The sequence below is a fragment of the Gorilla gorilla genome, chromosome 1, assembly GCF_029281585.2.
Source record: "Gorilla gorilla gorilla isolate KB3781 chromosome 1, NHGRI_mGorGor1-v2.1_pri, whole genome shotgun sequence".
Classification (NCBI taxonomy): Eukaryota; Metazoa; Chordata; class Mammalia; order Primates; family Hominidae; genus Gorilla; species Gorilla gorilla.
Genome location: NC_073224.2, coordinates 199743923 through 199769853, shown reverse-complemented (window position 1 = coordinate 199769853; position 25931 = coordinate 199743923). Strand labels below are relative to the sequence as shown.

Genomic DNA, 25931 nt, shown 5'->3' with positions numbered 1-25931 from the left:
ATAAAGCTATCAAAATCATACACGATTATAAAGTAACAGTATTTGTATCCTTCGTAGCATACTTATTATTGGTAACCTTCAATATACAAAACACTATTTCATTACATCTAAGGTTCACCTTTTTCTTCCTAACACTTTAAGAATTGTACCTGGCTGGGTGTAGTAGCTCACGGCTGTAATCCCAACACTTTGTGAGGCCAAGGCAAGTGGATCACCTGAGGTCAGGAGTTCGAGACCAGCTTGGCCAACATGCCGAAACCCTGTCTCTACTAAAAATACAAATATTAGCCGGGCATGGTGGCGGACACCTGTAATCCCAGCTACTTGGGAGGCTGAGGCAGGAGAATCGCTTGAACCCAGGAGGCAGAGGTTGCAGTGAGCCAAGATCGCACCACTGCACTCCAGCCTGAGCAACAGAGTGAGACTCTGTCTCGAAAAAAAAAAAAAAAAGACGTAATAAATAATAGACCGGGCATGGTGGTACATACCTATAGTCCCAGCTACTCAGGAGGCTGAGGCAAGAGAATCTCTTAAGCCCAAGAGTCCGAGGCTGCAGTGAGATATGATCACACCACTGCACTCCAGCCTGGGTGACAGGGCTCATCCCTAAAATAATAGGACTCATCTCTAAAAATAAATGCATGCAGTCATTCATTTATTGATCACTAATTATGTACCAATCACTGTTTTACACTACGTTTTACTTGTTTTATATCTTCTAATCAAATTACAAACCTTATAGTATGAGAGTTATTTGAATCTCCATTTACAAATGGGGAGACAGGTGAAGAGAGGTTAATTAGCTTGGACAAAGTTACACACAGATTTCAAACCCTGAGCTTACTTTGCTAACTACTTCCTTGAGGACACAGCTTAGACCTGTTTCATGGAGGCACAAATAAAGACGTGCATATTAACAGACACACTTCCTTATCTGAACATTTCTTTCCTCTGGAATACATAACCCAAAATGAAATGATATAATGTTCTCTTTAGTGAGAAGAGGATTCTTTGTCATGTTCTTGGCCTATTTAAAGCCCTGTAATGCAGTCCTAATACTCTCACATATCCGTACAGCTGCTAAAATCATCTTTCATGCGTAGCACTTTGATTTTTGTCACTCTGTGTTCTGAAGCCTGCCAGTCGTTTTGTTCTGGCATATGGCATTCTAGAAGGGCAAATCCTAATTAGGACTATTACTACTATATTAATACTGTTTGAGTATCCCATATCTCAAATGCTTAGTATTTTGGATTTTGGAATATTTGCATTACACTTAGTAGTTCAGCATCCCTAATCTGAAAATCCGAAATGCTCCAGTGAGCATTTCTTTTGAGTATCGTGTTGATGCTTACAAAGTTTTGGATTTGAGGAACATTTCTGATTTCAGATTTTTGGATTAGGGATACTCAACCTCTATCCTTTTTAGAGGGAAATCTCTCATATTTCTTTATTCTTTTCTTAGATAGCTTGCTTGAATAAAATAGTTGCCTCTTTTTCCACTTGCATAAGCTTTTTCAGGTTTATCAGATGTGTAGGATATATTTTTTAACATGTGTTCAGTAAATAAATGTAGTAGGGGTACAAATAAATGTTAAGACATGATCCCTGTTGAAATCCAAAAGATAAAAAGCCCTTAATTTTTCTTGTTTTATATTATAAATGGACAAGGCAGCAAATGGTATTAAGGATACTTTTGGTAAGAGAATAGTTTTTATCAGAGCAGGCTGCAGGTAGAATATTTCTCAATTACTATTTACAGCTGAGTAACTTTTTTCCTATGGACATAAAAATATACACTCTGCAAATGATTTTTTAATGAAAAATGAGAGCCTATTTTCTGCAACTTGGTTTTTTACATAATAATCATGGACATATATCTAAGATTGCATATGTAGATCTCCTGTTTTGATGATCACCTAGAATTCTGTTTTGTGGTTGTGCCTTTAATTGACCAATGTCTTGCTATTTATTGTAAATGGTGCAAGAGTGAACATCTTGAAAAGGGTGGCAGAGTGGTCTTAGCAAAAAAAAAAAAAAGAGTGAGCATCTTGTGCTATTATTTCTGTATTGTAGATTTCAAGAACTGGGCTAGGATATTTCCACCTTAAAAAGAAACAAATTGAAGTTTTAAAATTATTCTTGAAATGCTACCATCGTTTTTGTAGTTTTGTAGATTTAATGTTATTTTTAAAAAATAACTTTGCTATATTAGATGTCTATTGGTAACAAAGGATTACACACCATTCTTATTCTGAGTAAACTGTATTTTGAACTTTAACAAATGAGAAAGTAGGGAACTTTTAAAAAGAAACTCAAACTGTTTTTTTTTATTTCAGTTGCTGCATATCATGGTGGGTGGTAGTATTTTCTGCTAAAGTGTAATGGTACAGGTCAGTTAGACATTATAAATATAATAAACCTGACACCTCAAATTTTTAACTTTTCACATGGACTCTTTCTCCTCACTCCAAAGTAAACGCGAGTCATTCTAAGTTAAGAAGAAAGAAGCCTGAGGACAAGTCAAGCTGTTAAAGCAAAATTGCAGCATTTGTTAAATATTGCTATTGGTGAACTAATAATTAGAAATATTACTTTCTGTATCAATTCCATATTTTAAGTCCTTTCTCAGTGGAAAATAATGCAACATATTGGGTGGGTGTGTGGGTGGGTGTATATGTGTAGTAAAAGCCAATTTTAACATGAAAGTTAAGGGATGGGGGAGACTTTATATCTTGTAGTTTTCACTTGAGTGAATACTAAACTATTTTCTTATGCCTGTGAACATTTTTGGCTTATATTTTCCAAAGAAATGTTGACGTAAATGGAAGCTTATGTTCCTAGAGAATTTCAGGAGTTTAAAATAAGGGAAACAAATTAGAATTTTAGAACATGGGAACAAGCTCACCATAATCAATAATCCTCAGTAGTAATAGAGGACAGTGAAACATATACGTAATCATTTATACTGAATTACATTTCTGACTCCTTTTCCCTCACCCTTGAATATAAGAACTTTAATGAACAAACTATTGGTAAATACATTTTGTTTGCTGAGTTAATAACTTAGACTTTTCAGGACATTTTATATAGAGCCACCTGTCATTTAAATAGCAATTTTTTAGACGAATTTAAACAATTATATAACGATTTGTGTCACTAAGTAATACTCCTGTAATTCCTGTTAGAGGAACAGGCAGCCTGTGTGAATACTGCAGAATTCTTTAAAAGAAAGCGGCACCAATGGCTTTCAAATAAATAAATGGGCACAGTGGCTCATGCCTTTAATCTCAACACTTTGGGAGGCCGAGGCAGGTGGATCGCCTGAGGTCAGGAGTTCGAGACCAGCCAGAACCAACGTGGCAAAACCCCGTCTCTACTAAAAATACAAAAATTAGCCAGGCGTGGTGGCAGGCGCCTGTAATCCCAGCTACTTGGGAGATTGAGGCAGGAGAATCGCTTGAACCAACAAGAGCGAAACTCCATCTCCAAAAAAAAAAAACCAACAAAACCAAAAAAAAAAAATCAGCCTCCACCAGGGCTATCATTCAAGTCTTCAGAGTCTGCTAGTAATATGAGTATCCTAATAGTAGGGCACTCCAAATATCCAACAGTAATGCAAGGACCTAACTTGAATTGTGATAATTTTACCAGGGAGGAATTCAGGAAAACATTTTAAAGGCACTCTTTTACTTAGTGAAAACATCCTAGTTATTTATTTATTTATTTATTTATTTATTTATTTATGAGACGGAGTCTTGTTCTGTCACCCAGGCTGGAGCGCAGTGGCACAATCATGGCTCACTGCAACCTCCGCCTCCCAGGCTCAAGTGATTCTCCTGCCTCAGCCTCCCGAGTAGCTGGAACTATAGGTGGGCGCCACCACGCCAGGCTAATTTTTTGTATTTTTGGTAGAGACAGAGTTTTGTCATGTTGGCCATGCTGGTCTTGAACTCCTGACCTCAGGTGGTCCACCGGTCTCGGCCTCCCAAAGTGCTGAGATCACAGGCATGAGCCACTGTGCCTGGCCCCATCCTAGTTTTTTTCTAAAAACAGCAACAGAGGCTGGACGCGATGGCTCAACACCTGTAATCCCAGCACTTTGGGAGGCCGAGGCGGGTGGATCACGAGGTCAGGAGTTCAAGACCAGCCTGGCCAAGATGGTGAAACCCTGTCTCTACTAAAAATACAAAAATTAGCTGGGCGCGGTGACAGACGCCTGTAATTCCAGCTACTCAGGAGGCTGAGGCAGGATAATTGCTTGAACCCAGGGGGTGGAGGTTGCAGTGAGCTGAGATTGCGCCACTGCACTCCAGTCTGGGTGACAGAGTAAGATTCTGTCTTTAAAAAAAAAAAAAAGACAGCAACAGAATTTCACAAGGCTTTGAGTATAGTCTTTTTTGGTTACTTATTTTTAGGAAATCCAAAGTATAGGTTCTTTCAATTCCTAGGTGTATCAGATATGTTGAAAAGGTAAAACTAATTTTTATATTGTTAACTTATTTTCTGGGTGTGCTGTTCTTGTTCTAGGAGTCACATGATGCATTATTGGAATTTGGGAATAATAACCTACAAATATTGGTTCATGTTACCAAGGAAGGGGTGTGGAAAAACCCAGTTCTTCTTAAAGTTCTGTCTCAACAGCCAGTAGAAACGGAGGAAGGTAAGTCTTAAGACTATATTGGATGAAGATTTAGTTCTGAGAAAGTTGGAATTGATTATGGGTTAAAATTTTGGGAATTTAACTTGTGTATATATCTAGTCTTTCTGTTTTTACTTTGAGTAGTAAAAATTAACTATTAGCATTTAATGTTTTGCTTAAGTAAGGATTCTTGCACTGTTAGTTTTAAGTCCCTTTGCACTCATTTTTAAATTTTGCATTGAGTAGCAATGTTCATACAAAGTTCCTGAGATAGAAATGAATAATCTGCTGTAATCTTTGGTGTGTGGTAGAGCTTTGCTTATACTTTTCTTTTCTTTTTTTTCTTTTTTTTCCCGAGACATCTCGCTCTGTCACCCAGGCTGGAGTGCAGTGGCAGGATCTCGGCTCACTGCAACCTCTGCCTCCAGGGTTGAAGCGATTCTGCCTCAGCCTCCTGAGTAGCTGGGATTACAGGCACACGCCACCACGCCTGGCTAAGTTTTGTATTTTTTAGTAGAGACAGGGCGTTACCATGTTGGTCAGGTTGGTTTCGGACTCCTGACATTGTGATCCACCTGCCTTGGCCTCCTAAAGTGCTGGGATTATAGGCACGAGCCACTGCGCCCGGTCTGCTTATACCTTTTTTATTGGCTGCAACAACTGAGGGCCATGAAAAAAATTTCTTTTTTATTTTATATATATGAAATAATTGGAATTCATTGTTTTATAGAGAGATGCAAAGAATGAAGTTTTTGTTGTTTTTGTTTTGTTTTGTTTTAATTTGAGACAAGGTTTTACTCTGCTACCCAGGCTGGAGTGGCACAATTATGGCTCACTGCAGCCTCTACCTTTCAGGCTCAAGTGATCTGCCTGCCTCTGCCTCACAAGTAACTGGGACTACAGGCATGCGCCACTGTGTACAGTTAATTTTTCTATTTTTTGTAGATATGGGGGTCTCACTATGTTGCCTAGGCTGGTCTTGAACTCCTAGACTCAAGAGATCCTCCTGCCTTAGCCTCCCAAAGTGCTGGGATTACAGGCATGAACCACCATATCTGGCCAGAATGAAATATCTTATTTGCAAAATTGTCAATCGAAGACCAGAAAAATTATGGATTTGAATTGACATTTGCATTTTAGATACACAAAAGTATCTTCTTTGATAGAGCCAACAACTGTAACTTCATTTACGTCAAGTTAGTGGAAAGTTCAAAGGGTTACACTCTTTTAAGTACATTTTTTGCTATAAAAACAGACTTTAGAACAATTATTACACATTTTGAGATATCTTTAGGTCTTAGAACTAGCCATTTGATTGTCGATCCTTTAAAATATCCCAGTTAGTTTATCCATTCACCAAGCTTGAGCACCTACCATATACATGGTGTTTGGACCTCTCTGTATAGTGAGAAGATGGGCATAAAGGCACTTAGATTTTCTCTTGATCTGTTTCCTCTGATCATTCTAGTGCTTACCAGTTGCACTGACAAAAAAAGAATAAGGAAAAGAGCTGTTAAACAGAAAAAGATTGGTGTTTATAGTTTTCCATTGAGGTCCTCAATAAACGGCATCCCCTTGTAAATGTAGGTAGATAGAGGCTAAAGTATCACCTTTGTTATTGACAAAAGCTGTTAGAACCAGGTAATTTCAGAAACATCCCAGAATTGGGCAGATCCTGTCCAGATAAGTCTTGACTGGGGCAGAGGAGATTGCATGTTTTGTGCAGGCAGGCCCAAGCCCAAGAGGAAAAAATGGTGGGGTTGAGTTAAACATCCTTAGTGTATTTTCCCCTGATATACTAATCAACTGTGTCACCCCACCTCTGGAGTTAACAGTAATGAATCATTTTTAACATAGAAAAACATCAAGAAATGGGGAGAAGCATTGCTTACCTAACATTCTTGGTATCTTGTTTATTCAGTAAATATTAATTAAGCACTCACTATCTTTAAGACTCTGAATAGGTACATGATACCTACATATCCAAGGAATTATGTTGAGGACCACAGTATAAGTGGTGGGTAACATGTAGCCTGCCTCCTTTCACAGTTGGCCCTTAATCTAATTTCAGGTCAAAAGATTAAAAAGCTTTCTTTATATCTCTGCTGCCCCTGCAGGCCAGATATTTAACATATTTGATACCAAAAAGCAGTGATGTTCATCTCACTGATTGTCTTCTGTAATAAGTGCCAATTGTTGATAATTTTACCTGATATTCACCTGACATGATCAGTAAAGATGCCACGGAAGAGCTGTTTTTCTTTTCTGTTTTTTTTGAAATGGAGTTTCGCTCTTATTACCCAGGCTGGAGTGCAATGGCGTGATCTCAGCTCACTGCAACCTCTGCCTCCGGGGTTTAAGCGATTCTCCTGCCTTAGCCTCTCGAATAGCTGGGATTACAGGCATGTGCCACCATGCCCGGCTAATTTTGTATTTTTAGTAGAGATGGGGTTTTTCCATGTTGGTCAGGCTGGTCTCGAACTCCTGACCTCAGGTGATCTGCCCTCAGCTTCCCAAAGTGCTGGAATTGCAGGTGTGAGCCACCGCGCCCGGCCTCTTTTTTTTTTTTTTTTTTTTTTAAAGACAGCGTTTCACTCTTGTTGCCCAGGCTGGAGTGCAATGGTGTGATCTCGGCTCACTGCAACCTCCGCCTCCTGGGTTCAAGTCGTTCTCCTGCCTCAGCCTCCCAAGTAGCTGGGATTACAGGCATGTGCCACCACACCCGGCTAATTTTTTATATTTAGAAATGAGTTTTCACTATATTGGTCAGGCTGGTCTCGAACTCCTGACCGCAGATGATCCACCTGCCTCAGCCTCCCAAAGTGCTGGGATTACAGGCGTGCACCACCGTGCCCGGCAGAGCTGTTTTTCAACTGGATCTTAAGTGTTACTGTTTTTACATAATGAAGTATATAGTATAAGATGTCTGCACCTTTCTTTTAAATGGTTCTGAAAAAGAGAAGGCAAAGAAATGTGGCAAACCAGTTCAGTTGTTAAATCTAGATGGAAGGAAGGGTATAAAAACTAAAAAAAAATTTTGTATTGAAATGTTTGAAGAAATGAGATACAGAAAGGATTGTGATTGGGAGTGAGACATATTGTTGTAAATATTGAAGCATATGGTAGATTTCCTTTCAATAAAGAAATTTAAAGATTGATATCTTCAAATGATTTGTAAAATACAAGATTGAGCTATATGTTAAAATTGATTTAGCAGCAGTTTAACTGTAGTTATAATTATTGAATAAAATAGCTTACCACATAGAAATAATAGCTATGATTTTCAGAGTGCCTGCTATGTGTTGGGCACTGTATTTGTGCTTTCATATCTCATGTAATCCATGAAACAGGCGAGAGATTACACATACCCAAGACCATGTAGTTAAAATTGTGGAGGCAGAATTTGAGCCCAGGTGAGGTGACGTTAAAATGTTTTTGATTGGAGAGTGATGACCCTTCAGCATGGTTTATTAAACATCCGTAATATACAAGGCCTTGTGCTTAGTGCTGTAGGGAATACAGAGGCTAACAAGACATGATATTTGTTCACAAATTGCTGACAGTGTAATAAAGGAGATATCAGAGACAATAGTAAGTACTATTAAACATTTACTCCATGTTTGGCCTTGTGGTGAGTCTTATCTGCATTTCTAGTATTTCTTTAATTTGTTTATCCATGTGAGATGGATATAACCTTTTTACAGATGAAGAAACTTGAGTCTCAGAGAGGTCAGTTAATTTGTCCAAGGGTCTCACAGCTATGTGTCAGAATCAGGTTTCAACATCAGATCAGTGATTCTAAAACCTGAAATGTTAACGTTTGTACACTGTAATCCCTTATCACTGTTCTTCAAGAAAACTAAATGTGGGGAAAGAAGTAAAATGCTGTGGGAATTTGTAAGGCGATAGGTTGTGTAGGTAATACGCCTGTTATCAGGTATGTTGCTTCCTGTGGGATTTGCAGAATTGCTTAAAACCTCATATGGCAGATAAATAGAGCAGAATCTGATGTTAGGCAGGCAGAATAGGATATAGGGGAGACATGTGACAGGAAATAATAGGCATGAATTAGATTGGAGATAATTAGAAAAGAATTACTAGGACATAATAACTAAGTTGATTTCCTTGAGGAAAGGAAGTATCAAGGAAAGATAATGCCAAAATTTTATTGTTGTATAATTGAGAGAATATCATTGCTGAAAATAGAAGTAGGGAATAAGGAGCTATGTGAGTGAAGGGTATGACTGTGAGTTCATCTTGTGGAATTTAGTAACTGTGGGACTAAAATGGAAAAGTCCAAGTGATTGTGACCTGTTTTCCCTCCATGCTTTGACCTTGACTACATATTAGAGTATCTATGGAATTTAAAACCAAAAAACATACATCCCAAGGTCCAGACTCCACTTGCTAAATCATAATCTCCAGAGTTGGAGCTCTGGAATCCAGAACTTTTTGAAGTGCCTTAGGAAGTGGGCACTTACATATTGCTGATGGGAATATAAATTGGTACAATTTTCGGAGAGCAGTTTGGCAGTATGAGTCAGTATTACAAATGAACAGAGCCTTTAATTTAGCAATTCCGCATCTAGGAATTTGTTCTGTAGATTTATTCACATGTTTCAGATGACCTGTATATAGGGTTGTAAGTTGCAGCATTATTGATGATTGACAGAGATTGGAAACAGCCTGCAAGTGTATCAGTAGGGGATTGGTTAAATAAATTATAGCACATCCATACCACATAATGCTATTCAGTTGTTAAAAATAAGAAGGTAGCTCTAACTGCACAGATGATAGAATAACCTGTATCATATATTAAGTGGCAAAAGAAAATGTCTTCCATACTCATAGAATATTTCTGGAAGGATAAACAAGAAATTGGAAACTTGTTGTTTCTCAGGGTGGGAAACCAGAGCACTGGGGTCAGGGTAGGAGGGAGAAAAACTTTAATTGTATAGCTTTTTCTGTCCTTTTGAAATCTGTGATTATATATATATATATGTTTTTCTTTATATTATTTTAAAGGATAATGTTATGATTGATTCTGATATGTAGTTAAAATTGGGCCAGTGGTTTATCCTTAGTATAAACCATTGCTACTCTACACACACACACACACACACACACACACACACACACACACACACACACACACACACACACACACACACACACCCGTGGTTTATCCTTAGTATAAACCATTGCTACTCTACACACACACACAAACACACACACACACACACACACACACCCAGTGGTTTATCCTTAGTATAAACCATTGCTACTCTACACACACACACACACACACACACACACACACACACCCCAGTGGTTTATCCTTAGTATAAACCATTGCTACTCTACACACACACACACACACACACAAACACCCCACACACACACCTCACACCCCCCCACCCCCCGCAACCGAGCTTGTTAGAAAAGCAAAATTTCAGGTCCCAGACCTAATAAATCAGAATCTGCATTTTAATAAGCTCCCTAGGTGATCTAGGCACTTTCAAGTCTGAGAGATACTGTTTTAGATTAACCACCTAAAGCAGTTTGTTTACTCACCACTTGGCTTGACATGCAATATTCTCACCTCTATTCTTTAAGTAATACTATGTAGTGATGTCACATACTTGTTGGATATTTACTATTCAAAAATTGAGGGCTCGGCCGGGCATGGTGGCTCATGCCTGTAATCCCAGCACTTTGGGAGGCCAAGGCGGGTGGATCATGAGGTCAGGAGATCGAGACCATCCTGGCTAACACGGTGAAACCCCGTCTCTACTAAAAATACAATAAATTAGGCGGGCATGGTGGCGGGCACCTGTAGTCCCAGCTACTCAGGAGGCTGAGGCAGGAGAATGGCGTGAACCCGGGAGGCGGAGCTTGCAGTGAGCCAAGATCGCGCCACGGCACTCCAGCCTGGGTGACAGAGCAAGACTTCATCTCAAAAAAAAAAAAAAAAAAAAAAATTGAGGGCTCATCCAGAGCACTGTACAGTCAATGCCAAGTGCCTAATATTCAGTACAGCTCAGAAGTACTGAGCTTCAGTACTTCTGAAGCTTTCAGAGTAGCATTTTCCAAAGTGTGTACTGAACCAGGAACACATGTTTTACAGGTTACTAATATGTATAAAAGGGTTCTCTGGTCAAATCAGTTTAGGAAACATTGGGTTTTTAAATAAAAGCGAACAGTTTTCTTTATTGCAGGACTGTTCAGAGATTTGACCAAGGAATCCTTTTTTTTTCTAGGACTATCTCTCAGGTCTTTTGGTCGGTGGAACACACTTTGAGAAATGCCTGGTTTAGAGGAAAGAGCACCACTGGCTTTGGAATCCTTGGCAAGTTACCTAACTTCTGTGAATATTAATTTTCCTAACCTTAGACTGGGGATAATAATACTTGCCTTGGTGGTGGTGTGAAGAATAAATGAGAGGTATATAAAAATTTGCAACTTAAAACTTGATGTCTCATAAGCATTCAGTTGATAGTTGTTAAGATTACATAGGTTACTTGCTTCATTTCTTGCATTTATGCTTATAGTTCATTTCACTATTTCTTAATTTTCCTGTCATCTCTATTAGATGAATATTGAGACCAGAGTAAACTTCTCATTTATATAAACTAAATTTTTATTAACTAAAAATCAAATAAAAAGATCTCAAACTTTCATCTTAGCAAGTCTGACATGTTATGTGGTATGTTGTCAAACTGTTTTATTTTTCATTTTTTCTAGTCAATAAATTGATTGCACAAGAAGGACCTTCCTTTCTGCAAATGCGAATAAAACATTTGTTGAAATCTAACTGCATCCCCCAGGCTACTGCTTTATCAAAACTATGTGCAGAATCTAAAGAAATTTCAAATGTGTCATCTTTTCAGCAAGCCTATATCACATGTTTATGTTCTATGCTCCCTAATGAAGATGCTATTAAGGAGGTGAGTAAAGTAAATAATTGTCGTCATTCAAACTTGGTATTAATTTAATAGATTTATATATATATTGCATGGTTTATTTTTTCCCTTTAGAATGAAAACCAAGATTCATTTTTTTCAGGCTACCAAAATGTATGATTTTAATTGTATATTTAACTGCTCGACAGATAGAATGTAATATTTTAGAGTGGATTTGAAAAGTAGATTAACTAAAGAATATACAGAGGCATGTTTACTTATTTGGGTGATGATTTGCTGTGAAATCTTTAAATGTGAAAGTTGTTTTTTCTTTTTAAAGTAATGACGTCTCCATGTTTGGGGAATGCAGAAGTTGTTAATCATGGCATCAAGGGACAAACTAAAGAAAATGGCACTTAATTTTAGCTTAAGTTACTTTATATATTTAATTTTGTAAGCAGAAAAGTATAGGACTCTAGATTCCATGACTACATCCTGAACAATTAAGTGGCCAAACTGGATATCATGGAAAATAAGGGTTGAGTCTTTTTTTTTTTTGAGACAAGGTCTTGCTCTGTCACCCAGGCAGGAGTGCAGTGGTGCAATTTCGGCTCACTGCAGCCTCTGCCTCCCGGGTTCAAGTGATTCTTGTGCCTCAGCCTCCCAAGTAGCTGGGACTAAAGGCATGCGCCACCATGCCTGGCTACTTTTTGTACTTTTTAGTAAAGACGGGATTTCACCATGTTGGCCAAGCTGGTCTTGAACTCCTGACTTCAACTGATCCACCTGCTTCAGCTTGTACTACTAAAAGTACAAACATTAGCCAGGCATGGTGGTGGGCGCCTGTAATCCCAGGTACTCAGGAGGCTGAGGCAGGAAAATCGCTTGAACCCGGGAGGTGGAGGTTGCAGTGCATCGAGATCGTGCCACTGCACTCCAGCCTGGGTGACAAGAGTGAGACTCCATCTCAAAAAAACAAAAAACAACTATTTTATCTATCAGATTGCATCCTTTAAAAAAAAAAAAAAACCTCAATTATTATGTTTCTTAAATTTGGAGTTAGACTTCTCTAATGGTTTTTGACATATTATACAGAAAAAAACTAGAGATTCTTAAGCTTTATTTCATCATCTACCTTTAATCCTCTTATCTGCCATTCAATTCTGACATATGGATTCTTACTCTGAACTGAAATTTTTTATTAGATGTAGGAGTCCCAAGGATCTGGTTTTATGCTGTAGTAATTCTGAAACTTTTACTTGTAATATCTTACTCTCCAAATACAATTGTCTATCTTTCTACCTTACTCCCTTTAATATACAGTCTCCACCAGGATCAATCAAGATCTATTGATCTTGTCACCTTTTCATTCTCCCTTATCCCCCTTATGTATTCACTTCCCTATTTAACTCTGCTTTGTCATTGTCAGATCATCATCATCACTCTCAAAGAGCGAGAGGTCCTCTCTCTTTTTTTTTTTTTTTTTTTGACAGAGTCCCGCTCTGTTGCCCAGGCTAGAGTGTAGTGGCGCGATCTCGGCTCCTGGGTTCAAGCAATTCTCCTGCCTCAGCCTCCCGAGTAGCTGGGATTACAGTCGCCCACCACCATGCCTGGCTAATTTTTTTGTATTTTTGTAGAGATGGGGTTTCACCATCTTGGCCAGGCTGGTCTTGAACTCCTGACCTCATGATCCACACGCCTCGGCCTCCCAAAGTGCTGGGATTACAGGCGTGAGCCACTGCTCCCAGCCACTGGTCTCTCTCTTAATTGTACTTGTTTGACTACCAGTATCCTGATTATCCCTAAATCTTCACCTACTCTCTATGTGTTTACCTGCACTCATGGGGCCAAATTTACATGGAGAAAAATCTGCCAGCTAATTTTACTCCAGGCTAGAGTGTGGTGGCACACACTGCTCACTGCAGCCTCAAAATCCTGGGCTCAGGTGATCTTCCCACCTCAGCCCCTGGAGTAGCTAGGACCACAGAAACATGCCACCATTCCCGGCTAATTTATTTTTTATTTATTTTTTATTTTTTTGGAGAGACAGGGTCTTGCCATGTTGCCCAGGCTGGTCTCGAACTCCCAGGGTCAAACGATCCGCCTACCTCAGCCTCCCAAAGTGCTGGGATTACAGGTGTGAGCCACTCACTGCGCCCAGCCTATATTTCTTTAACCCATTCATTCTCCCTCTCTTAGATAGTTGCATAGTTTTTTCTTATTCTTCAAAACTATACTGTAATACTTTCTGCCCTGTTTCACTCTCTGTTGCTGAACTTAACTCCCTATTTCTCTGAAAAAAATTGAAGCGCTGAGAAGATAAATAAGAGAATTTTCATAAGGTCTGTCTCTGAAACATCTATTCATCTACCAGCATCTATGAATGTACATCTTCTCTTCTGTTACTAGAGATAAATTATATCTGTTCTCCTAGCTAAGGCCAGCCTCCCTCACTTCTGTATTTCAATTGATGTTGTCTCCCTTAAGGATAATGCTACAGCAGTTCTCCTTTTCTCTATTACATCATCAATTTCCCCGTCTCTGTTATAACCACCCCATTGGCATTTATGCTATTATTTATTCTGTCCTTAAAAAAGAGCTCTTCTTAGGTCCAGAGGTGGTGGCTAATGCCTGTAATCCCAGCACTTAGGGAGGCCGAGGCACAAGAATTGCTTGAGCCCGGGAATTGCTTGAGCCCAGGAGGCAGAGGCTGCAGTGAGCTGAGATCACGCCACTGCACTCCAGCCTGGGCAACAGAACAACAGAGCGAGACTCTGTCTTCAAAAAAATAAAATAAAATAAAAATAACGCTGCTTTAGATCCTGTTTCTACTTTTAGCTACTGCCCCATTTCCTTCTGGCTTTTTAAGCATAATTTCTTTAACAAATTGTCTTAATTTACTATTGAACATTTTCCTTCTTTCTTTCTTTTTTTTTTTTTTTTTTTTTTTGGGACAGAGTCTCGCACTGTCACCCAGGCTGGAGTGCAGTGGCACGATCTTGGCTCGCTGCAAGCTCCGCCTCCCAGGTTCACGTCATTCTCCTGCCTCAGCCTCCCGAGTAGCTGGGACTACAGGCGCCCGCCACCATGCCCGGCTAATTTTTTTTGTATTTTTAGTAGAGACGGGGTTTCACCGTGTCAGCCAAGATGGTGTCCATCTCCTGACCTCGTGATCCACTCGCCTCTGTTTCCCAAAGTGCTGGGATTACAGGCGTGAGCCACGGTGCCCAGCCCATTTTTCTTCTTTCAAGACATTCTAATATGACCTTTGCCCCTGGCAGTATACCATATCACTAAATCTAATGATGACTTTCAGTTTTCTGTCTACCTCATTGATTACTCCTTTCTCAGTTCTACTTTGCTGTCTAATGAGTACATGTTGCAGTACCCAGTGACTCTGTCATTGGGTCTTCTCTTTTTACACTTAACTAGGCTTATTTCCTTCATCTTTGGCTTTAAATACCAACTATGGTCTGACTCCCAAAAGTTTTCTCTCCAGCCCTGTTCCCTCCTCCAAACTCCAGACCCATATCCAGTTGCCTAATTACCATCTCTACTTACAGATTTAACATGTCCATAACTAAGCTCTTGATATTCCTGATATTTGGACTTTGCTTTTATGAGGGTTTTTTTTAGTCCTCACTGTGTGTTTGGCACCATGCTAAATGCTTTATATACTTTGCTACATTTAATCAGCACAATAGCTCTGAGGTAGCTCCATTTTATTGATGAGGAAAGTCAGGCTCAGATTAGGTTGTGTGCTTCAAGGTTACAAAGCTAAAGTGGTTAAGCTGGGATTCAAACCTGAGTTTGGTGTACTACCAGTAATATTATATTAAAGACATAGGATAAGGAATATTATCCTTGTTGGTATTTACCTTAGAGTTTATATGCCAAATGCTGTGTTAGGCATTGGGGTTCAAAGATGAATGCAGAAGTCTCTGGACTGGCATACTTGGTTTTACTGTTGGCCTCTACATTTTATCTTGAAAATAGCCAGAATAATCTCTCTAAAACTTGTCATGCCATGCCACTTCTCTGCACACAATTATCTAATAGCTTTCCATCTTACTCAGAATACATTCAGAATTCTTTATTCTATGTGCCATGGGCGCTGGCTGCTTTTCTAACGTTCTCTCACCTTATCTTGTAATCTTAGTGCCCACTACTCTCCAGCCACCTTGTCTTTGCTGTTCTTTGAACAAGCCAAGGATGTTCCTGTCTTAGAGCTTTGTGCTTGCTATTCCCTCTGACCAGAATTGCCTTCCACAAGATAATTTGAATGGCTTACTCCCTTACCTCATGTCTGCTCTAAATGTTCTCATGTCTGTTCAATATTACCATATCAGAGAGGCCTTCCTCGCTGTCTCATCTAAATTATTACCCTATCCCCCTACTCTGCCCTAAATATCTGCTGTCATTATTATAAATATATACTAACCCATTTAAAATGACCCCTATCACTTTGTCTTTCTGCCTATTTGTATTTTCTTCATAGTACACATTACTGCTTCTACTAGGCATCATATTTGATTATTCAGTATTTCCTCCCACTAGATTGTAAACTCCGGAAGGACAGGAACATAGGTTGTTTACTGGTATATCCCTGTATTCTAGAAGAATGCTTAGCCATGTAGGCACTCAATACTTATTGAATGAATTAATGAAAGGTGTAGCCTCATCCCTTGATCTTTTGTTACTAGGATTTCTAGCTTTATTACCTGAGTTATGACCAGAATGTCAAAGCTGGAACATTCCACTCATGCTTTCTAAGTTTTTAAACTTTGCTTGGAGGTCTTTTTGAATTTTAAAATTGTGATTTTATATTTCTCTCTCTCAGCTTTATTTTATTTTGAAATATAGTTATGCTATCTGTATATTTGTAAAAATATGAACCAAGATGAAACCAAGTACAGTGTTGTGATTCAGATTTCTGTATAGGTTGATTGCATCCTGCATCAGTGCTTGGGTCAATAGTTATTTCAAATGGCTAAGACCCCCCGCTATGGCCCAGATCATATCTCCCCACTGTGAGAATCTTTTATCAGATTTTTTTGTTGAAAAATTTTTTTTTTTGGAGACAGAGTCTCTGTCACCCAGCCTGGAGTGCAGTGGCGTGATCTCGGCTCACTGCAGCCTACACCTCCTGAGTTCAAGCAGTTTTCCTGCCTCAACCACCTGAGTAGCTGGGATTATAGACGTGTGCCACTACACCTAGCTCATTTTTGTATTTTTAGTAGAGACAGGGTTTTGCCACGTTGCCCAGGCTGGTCTCCAACTCCTGACCTCAAGCAATCTGCCTGACTCAGCCTCCCAAAGTGCTGGGATTATAGGCGTAAGCCACCACGCCCGGCCCCTTGTTGAAATTTAAGAGGTACTTATATCTGAGATACTTCCCAGTGGCCAAAATACTGACTCCAGGAATCTGTGATTCTGTCCTGGCTCCTAGTAGTCTTTGCATTTCTATCAACTAACTTATTTTTTCAAGTGCTCACAGACTTTATTCTGGGATGGATATTGGGTTAGCAACATTCCACTTGGAAGCACTGTGGCCTGGTCTTTGAGATTTAGTAGTAACTTGAATCTGAGAGGATTGTCTAGGCAGGGAAAGTATAGATAGAGACAGAATGCTAGTCATCTTTGTTTTGGGGAATGACCTTAGACAGGAGCACAGATACGGGATGCAGAGATGAAACAGCCAGTTGGTGGCTATGAAGTGGACAACATGTAGTTTCCTCAAATGGGGATTGAAGCTATGACCTAGGGCCTCATTAATAAATGTTCTTATTTGTTAGACTTTCTGGTGATAAAGAAATCAAAGGATAAGATGCTTTGCACTGCCTGTCTTTTCAGACTTTCTACTTGAATCTTAAATATAACTGCAGAAAACATTTATTGCTCACTTGTCTATTCCAAGCACTGTGCTGTGTGCTTTAAATGTGTCGGTATCTAATCCTTATAAAAATCTATTAATTTAGGCCAGGTGTGGTGGCTCATGCCTGTAATCCCAGCACTTTGGGATGCTGAGGTGGGAGGATTGCTTGAGGCCAAGAGTTCAAGACAAGCCTGGGCAACATGGCGAAACCCCATCTCTACCAAAAAAAATGCAGAACTTAGCTGGGCGTGGTGGCATGTGTCTGTAGTCCCAGCTACTCGGGAGGCTGAGGTCGGAGGATTGCTTGAGCTCTGGAGGTGCAGGTTGCAGTGAGCTGAGATCACACCACTGCACTGCAGCCTAGATGACAGAGTAAGACCCTGTCTCAAAAACAAAAATACTTTGAATTTTATAGAAATTAACTGAGGCTCTGAGAGATGATATTACTGGCCCATAGTATTAAGATGTCCAGTAAGTGGTGTGCCCAGGGTTTAAATCCAAGGTGATCTGCCTCTGCTTTGCTTTTATACATATTAATCTGACACTCACACATCTCATGCACATGATCCAACTCACTGTCACTGCCAGCCTTCTGGTTCTTTCTGGATTCTGATTCTTAAAGTAGACTTGTTGTGCAGGCAAGTTTTTATTTCTTTTGTTTACCCAGAGGGGAAACTTCAGAAAAGATGGGAGGGGACTTTGAAGTTCTGAGGCTTGTGGGTGGCTCATTACTGGACTGGATTTACTGAGGAGCTTAGGTAGAGTATGTTTTTCACAAGACATCTAGAGAAGTGAAAGCAACAATCAAAATATGTAGGCTTGAATCTTGACATTGTCATTTACTAGCCATACAGCCTTGGCCAGGTAGCTTTATTTTCCTTATCTATAAAGTAGGCACAACAGTAGTAGCTGTCTCACAAAATGGCTGGATAGTTTAAATGTGATAATATCTAAAGCACTTAACACAGTTCCTGGCATATTTTACACACCTTACAAATATAGACCCTAGTATAAGAATTCTTTAAGCCTGGGGTGCAGAACTAGGGAGGATCAGTCGAAGTCAAGATTGATCAGAGGTGAAACCTGAATTTGCACAGAGAAACAATGTGGTATACACAGAGATAGCCTCCTATGACTTCATCTACATTTTTAAAAGCAGTCATATGGGCTGGGCAGAGTGGCTCATGCCTGTAATCCCAACACTTTGGGAGGTTGAGGCGGGCAGATCATGAGGTCAGGAGTTCAAGACCAGCCTGGCTAACATGGTGAAACCCTGTCTCTACTAAAGATACAAAAAATTAGTCAGGTGTGGTGGTGTGCGCCTGTAATCCCATCTACTCAGGAGGCTGAGGCAAGAGAATCACTTGAACCCAGGAGGCAGAGGTTGCAGTAAGCCAGGATCGTGCCATTTGCACTCCAGCTGGGGCGACAGGGCGAGACTCCGTCTTAAAAAAAAAAAAAAAAGGCGATCATAAGAGACCAACTATAAACCTGTATGCTAATTTATTTATTTGCAGTATCAGGTAGTGTAAGGAGATAGATTGCTTACCTCTAATAGCAGCTGCAGTATTTTATGTTTGGGAAAGTTAATCAGACTGAGATGTAGTAATGGTTATTCTCAGCACCTGACACATGCCAAAAGAATTCAAAAGCAGCAGCAAAACACTACATTTTGGGTTTGATTCCTCATCCTGTAATAATAACAACTTTACTCTCTCAGCCTTTGCTTAATTAAAACCCGTTTTGTTTCTAATGTTGTATTAGGCATTAGCAAATACAGCAAACTGTATGGCCCAGTTTGTTTGCCAAAAATAGTTACAGAAAGATAAGTACTAAGCTCTATGATTACTGCCCTAAATTCAGTAGAAGTGTAAAGATAGAGAATTCTGTGTTTATAGAAAAATTGATCCTTGAATTGGAGCTTTAAGTAATGGTGGGGTTTGGATGGGTGGAAAGAATGGTTTGGAGATGACTGAATGGTAGTAAAGCACAGGTACTAATGAGTACTTTGCAGCGATCCACTGGAGAATAAATACCCTGCTTAGGGCAGAGTGGTTATTGAAGTCTTGTGAGAAATAAGACCTGTTGGGGTTGAAAAAGAAGGGCTTGGAAACTCCATTGCATTAATGGTTAGATTTGATGCAGTAGAAATTAAGAAGGCTTTGCAGTTAGGAAGTGACATGACTGAAGTGGTGTTTTAGGAAGATTAGACAGAAAGAATATGTATTATGTTTAGGACAAGAGATTGTAGCCAGCAACAGGACAAAGGACAGGACTTGCTGACAGGGCAAAAACAGAGGAGGATGTACAGAGATACCTTCAAGAGGCTCATAAGGCTTCTAGCTTGGGAGACTGGAAGAATAGTGGTGCTCTGCTGCTAATTAGAAGAAAGAATGGGTGGAGGGACAAGGGAGAGTCTGGGAAGATGATAAGCTTTGTTTTATACATGATCTTTCCTGGTTTATTAATAACAATGTTTGGAAACAGGATTTTTCCTGATTGTGTTGAGTTTGCAGGGAACTGTGTTATAGGAAATATGATTTGATACTATTCACAACAGGGGGTTGGCACCCACCCAGCTACCTGTTTTTATAAATAAAGCTTTATTGGCACAAAGTCTTACATTCATTTCTTGTCTGTGGCTGCTTTTGTGCTACAGTGGCAGAGGTGAGTAGTTGTAACAGAGACTCTCTGGCCAGAAAAGCTAAAAATATTTTCTGTCTGTCCTTGTACGAAAAATGTTTGCTAACCTCTGCTCTACAAGAATTAAATTTTTCAGTCTATTTCAGTGGTTTAATATCTGTTGGTCTAACCCTCCGTGTTCTACAAGTGATGAAACTGAAGCCAAGCTGATAATGTTTCCAAGGCCCTTCCTGCATTAAGCTAATTAGAGAGGCCAAGCGCAGCTGGAATGCAGGTCACCTGGCTCCTTGGTCAGCCTTCTTTCCACTCTACCACCTATTTCCATGTGTTAGACATTGATAAGCCATGGTCTGATTGGGAACATCTTGGTGATATATCATTCTGTTCATATTTATACATATAGGTGTGATTTAAAACATTTTTATCATGATGTGGATTAATTTGTTAAATATACCGATGCAAAAACATTTAGTACACATAAAGTTATCTTAAAATTATTTTAAAGGAACCCTAGTATCATCGTATCATCATAACTAGTCAGTCTTTTTTTTTCCTTTCTTTTTTTTTGAGATGGTGTTTCACTCTTGTTGCCCAAGCTGGAGTGCAATGGCGCGATATCGGCTCACTGCAACCTCTGCCTCTCGGGTTCAAGTGATTCTCCTGCTTCAGCCTCCCGAGTAGCTGGGATTACGGGCACGTGCCACCACGCCTGGCTAATTTTTTGTATTTTTAGTAGAAACGGGGTTTCACCGTTTCTACTGGTGACCAGCTGGTCTCAAACTCCTGACCTCCTGTTATCCGCCCGCCTCGGCCTCCCAAAGTGCTGGGATTACAAGGCATGAGCCATCATGCCCAGCCATTAGTCAGTCTCTTATTCTAGTGATACTTTTCTTTTTTAAGTGTCAACAGAATTAAAAATAATCTGTAGTCTGCTTTGGAAAATTACTAGTGAGTCACTAGATGTTGATTAATTAGAGTTTAAATTCAGCATATGTTCTAAAGTAGCAGAGTTACACACATATTTGCCATCTACTTCACCTGAGTTCAGGAGAAGAGTTAACTTGAGCAACAGCTGGGAATAAAAGTACATTGTATGTTGGTACCTGGGGGTATCCCAATAATAGGCATATGTAATGGGAAACTGCTGCTGGGGAAGATTTAGCCAGACACTTACAATTAAGATTAATTGACTGGGTCATCTGAAAGTAAAAATTCAGAACCTAGTGGGTAAAGAGTGAGTCCTTTCAGATATCTGGTAGGTCTGGAAGGCAGAAGAATTTCATGGAATCCTGGAGTTTTAGGTTGTGATACTTTATTTATGTAGAATTGAATGAGATGACATTGCTATTAACTTTACATATTAAAGGATTTTAATAAAAGTTATAGACTTGGCAGTGGCTCAGTGTCCCAAGTGGATGTTTCCTATATTTTTTCATTACTGAAAGGGGAAGTCTTTGCAAAGATCAGGTTTTCAACATAGAAAAGATAACATTTTAAACATCAAGCACTTCTATTTTAAAGAGCTCAAGAAATCTGTCAGCAGAGTTCTTGGCGCAGTTAAGGCAGGGGTCCGTTTCATTCTTAATCCCTGAATGAACTACATCTTCGGTATCTGATGTGGTTGATAGACACAATAGCAGATGGTTGTTTCTTTTCCTGATGGGGAAAGGAAAGGACAAACAGGATCCAATTTACTTACCAGCCTAACACTGTTGGGAATTGACACAGTCACTAGGTATAAATGATAGAGCAGATACATTTAAACAGGACCCAGTGGGAATTCAGTTTGGGAGCAGAAGAAAAAGTAAACAGGAGTATAGAAATTCCAGATGTAGTTTAAGTAAGAATCAAGATTAAGATGAACTCTGAACAAGGAATAATTACAAAAGGTTTAATTAAGTTTAAAATATGCCACCTCCACCACCTTCTTTTATGCTGATTGGCTGCCTGTTAGACCATTGGTGTTTAATTGCCTGATTATTTTGAAAGTCTTAATACTTTTACTTTATCCTTGTGATTATACAAGGAATGAGATAATACACTCAGAATACACTAATGACAGAAAGTCTGTGTAAAGAAATTGAGGATTTGCTTGTTTAGGTATTTTATTTCCTAAAGCACAGTTCTTTCAAATAGCTTTGAAGAGACGTCTTCCCAGAACTTTGTATACATCTGAATCTCACTTCTGATCTTACTTTCATGGGTTATGTGTGGGTATTTTGGTTGGTGTATGATTGCACTGGAGGGGGTCATTATGAAGAGTCGATCAGACATATTGTCAAGAATTCAGCAGGACATTTCAGCCTTCTTTCAGATACACACTGTGATAGGGTTTAAATGGAAGCATTGGTTACCATTTATTTCTTTAAGAAATATATAAGGTCCGTGCAGCATCATAGTACTGGTCTGTAGCATTACTGCAGTTCAAAAGGAGTCTCATGTTTTTAAAACTGGTCAGTATTCTTTTTTCCCAGGTAATGTCTTTGAAGCTAACAGATGATTTTCCCAAAGATATCTAGGGTTACTTGAAATGTAAGTTTGCTAACTGTAACTCCCACCTTTCTTCTACTCAAGGATGCAAGTGAATGAAGTATTATTATATGAATAAGCTTAAATCTACTTTGATTCCTATTTGAAAAAATAAAACATTTATCAACTTTGATTTTTAAAATCTATTACTAGGAACAAATTGTTTTCAGTATACCTCAGAACTAATCAGGGAAATACTGCATTGAAAACCACTATTCTAGAGAGGGGTAATGATAAAATATTAATGGCACTGGCCGGAATACTAGTTTACATTGATAGCCTAAGCAGGAAAATAACTTAGGAACGTAAGTATGCTGCCTGTACCCACCTTCTGTTATGCCAGTTGGCTGCCTCTTATGCCTGTTATTACTGTTGTTTAATTGCCTGATTATTTTGAAAGCTAACTGTATCTAATCTTGCCTTTTCCTAATTTATTTTCTGCAGTGGCCAAGGTGATCCTTTTTCTTTTTTAAGTAAAATTAGATATTTTATTTTGAGGTAATTTTAGGTTCACATGTAATTACAAGAAATAATGCAGAAATGCCTTCCATTTATTCAGTATACATTCATTGGAGGTGTCTGCTGGGCAATGGGGATACAAGAATGAACAAGACAAAAGGGAGAGAAACAACAGACAGTGTTCACACAATGTGAGACTTAGAGGAGAGGTCTGAGCTGGAAATTAAGAGTTCTAATCACCATTTGAAACCAGAGAGTGGATAAGATTAACTTTTTTAGAACTCTGAAAAATAAAGGCTTTACAGCAATCTGAGGAGGTTTTACTCAAGAAAAAGAAATAAATCTCATAAGAATATCACCTTTGACCTCAGCTGGTAATATGCCTGTCAGGTGGCTCAAATTTTTTTGTCACACTGCGCATGTTTGTGAAGTGACCACAAAGGTGCTCTGATTATTGATTGGGGGGTTTTACAAATAAATTTTAGCAAGTAGGCTAATACACAAATACAGAATCTGCAAATAGTGAGGCCCAACTATATATTTAGAGAACTAAAGGAAACATGCTTAAAGAATTAAAGGAGGCCAGGTGAGGTGCCTCACACCTGTAATCCCAGCACTTTGGGAGGCCGAGGTGGGAGGAGCTCTTGAGACCAGCCTGAGCAACATCTACATGTGCAACATGTAGAGACCCTGTGTCTACAAAAAAATTTTTCAAATTAGCTGGGTGTGGTAGTGTGCACCTGTAGTCCCAGCTATTCATGAGACCGGGGTGGGAGGATCACTTGAGCCTGGGAGGTCAAGGCTGCAGTGAGCTGTGATCATGCCACTGCACTCCCACCTGGGCAAGAGTGAGCCTGTCTCAAAAAAAAAAAAAAAAAAAAAAAAACTAAAGTATGAGAACAATGTCTCAGTAAATAGAGAATATCAGTTAAAAGACAAATTATAAAAAACCAAAATGAAATTCTGAAGTCAAAAAGTGCAGCAACTCAAGTTAATTCACTAGAGAAGGTCAGCGTCAAATTTGAATTACCAGAAGAAAGAATCAGCAAACTTGTCCAGTCTGAGAAATGATAGAGCCCAAAATGCATGAAATAGCAGAATCAAAGCGGCAAATGGACAATTCAAATATGAGAGTTGGAGACTTTAATACCCACTCTGAATAATGGGTAGAACAACTAGGCAACAAAGAAATGGAAGACTTAAACAATACTATAAACCAACTGGACTGAGCAGACATCTATAGACTACTCCACCCAACAGCAGCTAAATATACATTCTTCTCAAATGCACATGGTCTATTCTCCAGGATAGACCATGTGTTAGCCCATAAAACAAACCTAAATAAATTTTAAAGGATTGAAATACATAAAGTATGTTCTCTAACTACAGTAAAATAAAATTAGAAACCAATAGCAGAAGGAAATTTGGGAAATTCGCAAATAAGTGAAATTTAACCTACCTTCCCAAATAAGCAATGGATTAAAGAAAAAAAAAGAAATTAGAAAGTAAGTTTTTGTTGTATTTTGTTTTGTTGTTTTTGAGACAGGGTCTCACTCTGTCCCTCAGACTGGAGTGCAGTGGCAGAATCATAGTTCACTGCAGCCTTGAACCTCCTGGGCTCACGTGGTCCTCCCACTTCAGCCTCCCAAAGTGTTGGGACTACAGGCATGAGCCACCATGCCCAGCCCAGAAAATACTTTGAGATGAATGATGAAACACAACATACCAATATTTATGGAGGGAAATTTCTATTTGTAAAATGTTGATTTTAAAAAAGAAATATCTTAAGCCAATAACCTAATGATTCACCTTAAGAAACTAGAAAAAGAAGAGCAAATTAAACTGAAAGCAAGCAGAAGGAAGGAAATAATAAAGATTAGAGTATAAATAAATGAAATAGAGAATATAAAATCAATAAAGAAAAGTAATAAAGTTCTTTGAAAAGATTGACAAAATTGATATACTTTCAGTTAGGCTGAACAAGAACAAAGAGAATACTCAAATCAGGAATAAAAAAGGAGATACCATCAACCTTACAGAAATAAAAAGGATTATAAAGGAATACTCTGAACAACTGTTTGCCAACAAATTACATTACTGGATGAAATGAACAAATTTCTAGAAAGATAAAACCCACTGAGGCCAGGTGCGGAGGCTCAACGCCTGTAATCCTAGCTCTTTGGGAGGCCAAGGCGGATGGATCACCTGAGGCCAGAAGTTTGAGACCAGCCTAGCTAACATGGTAAAACCCCGTCTCTACTAAAAATACAAAAAACAAATCAGCTGGGCGTGGTGGCACACACCTGTAGTCCCAGCTACTCAGGAGGCTGAGGCAGGAGAATCGCTTGAACCCGGGAGGCAGAGGTTGCAGTGAGCCGAGATTGTGCCGTTGCTCTCCAGCTTGGGCAACAAGAGCGAAACTCTGTCTAAAAAAAAAAAAAGAGAAAGAAACCCACAGAAACTGACTCACAGATAAATAGAAAATCTGAATATACCTATGACTAGTAAAGAGGGTAATTTAAAAATTTCCCACATCCACAGGGCCTCACTGGACAAAACATTTACAGAAGAATTAATACCAGTCCTTCACAAAGTATTCCAAAAAATAGAAAAAGAGGGAACACTTCCCAACTTATGCTATGAAGCCAGTATTACTTTGATACTAAAACCAAACAAAGGCATCCTAAGAAAGAAAACCACAAACCAGGCCAGGTACAGTGGCTCACGCCTGTAGTCCCAGCACTTTGGGAGGCAGAGGCGGGCAGATCACTTGAGGTCAGGAGTTCGAGTCCAGCCTGGACAACATGGTGAAACCCCGTCTCTACTAAAAATACAAAAATTAGCGAGGTGTGGTGACACGCACCTGTAATCCCAGCTACTC

The 25931-nt window shown here is 39.2% G+C and overlaps 1 protein-coding gene across 1 annotated transcript in view; it reads left to right on the top strand.

Annotated features, from left to right (window-relative positions):
* Window positions 1-25931, top strand: part of RLF (RLF zinc finger) — a 79313-nt gene that overhangs the window by 29423 nt on the left and 23959 nt on the right. Inside the window, exons 4-5 of the mRNA XM_004025531.4 lie at window positions 4531-4663; window positions 11387-11589. Of these exons, the coding sequence (XP_004025580.3) occupies window positions 4531-4663; window positions 11387-11589 (336 nt within the window). The remainder of the gene's footprint in view (window positions 1-4530; window positions 4664-11386; window positions 11590-25931) is intronic.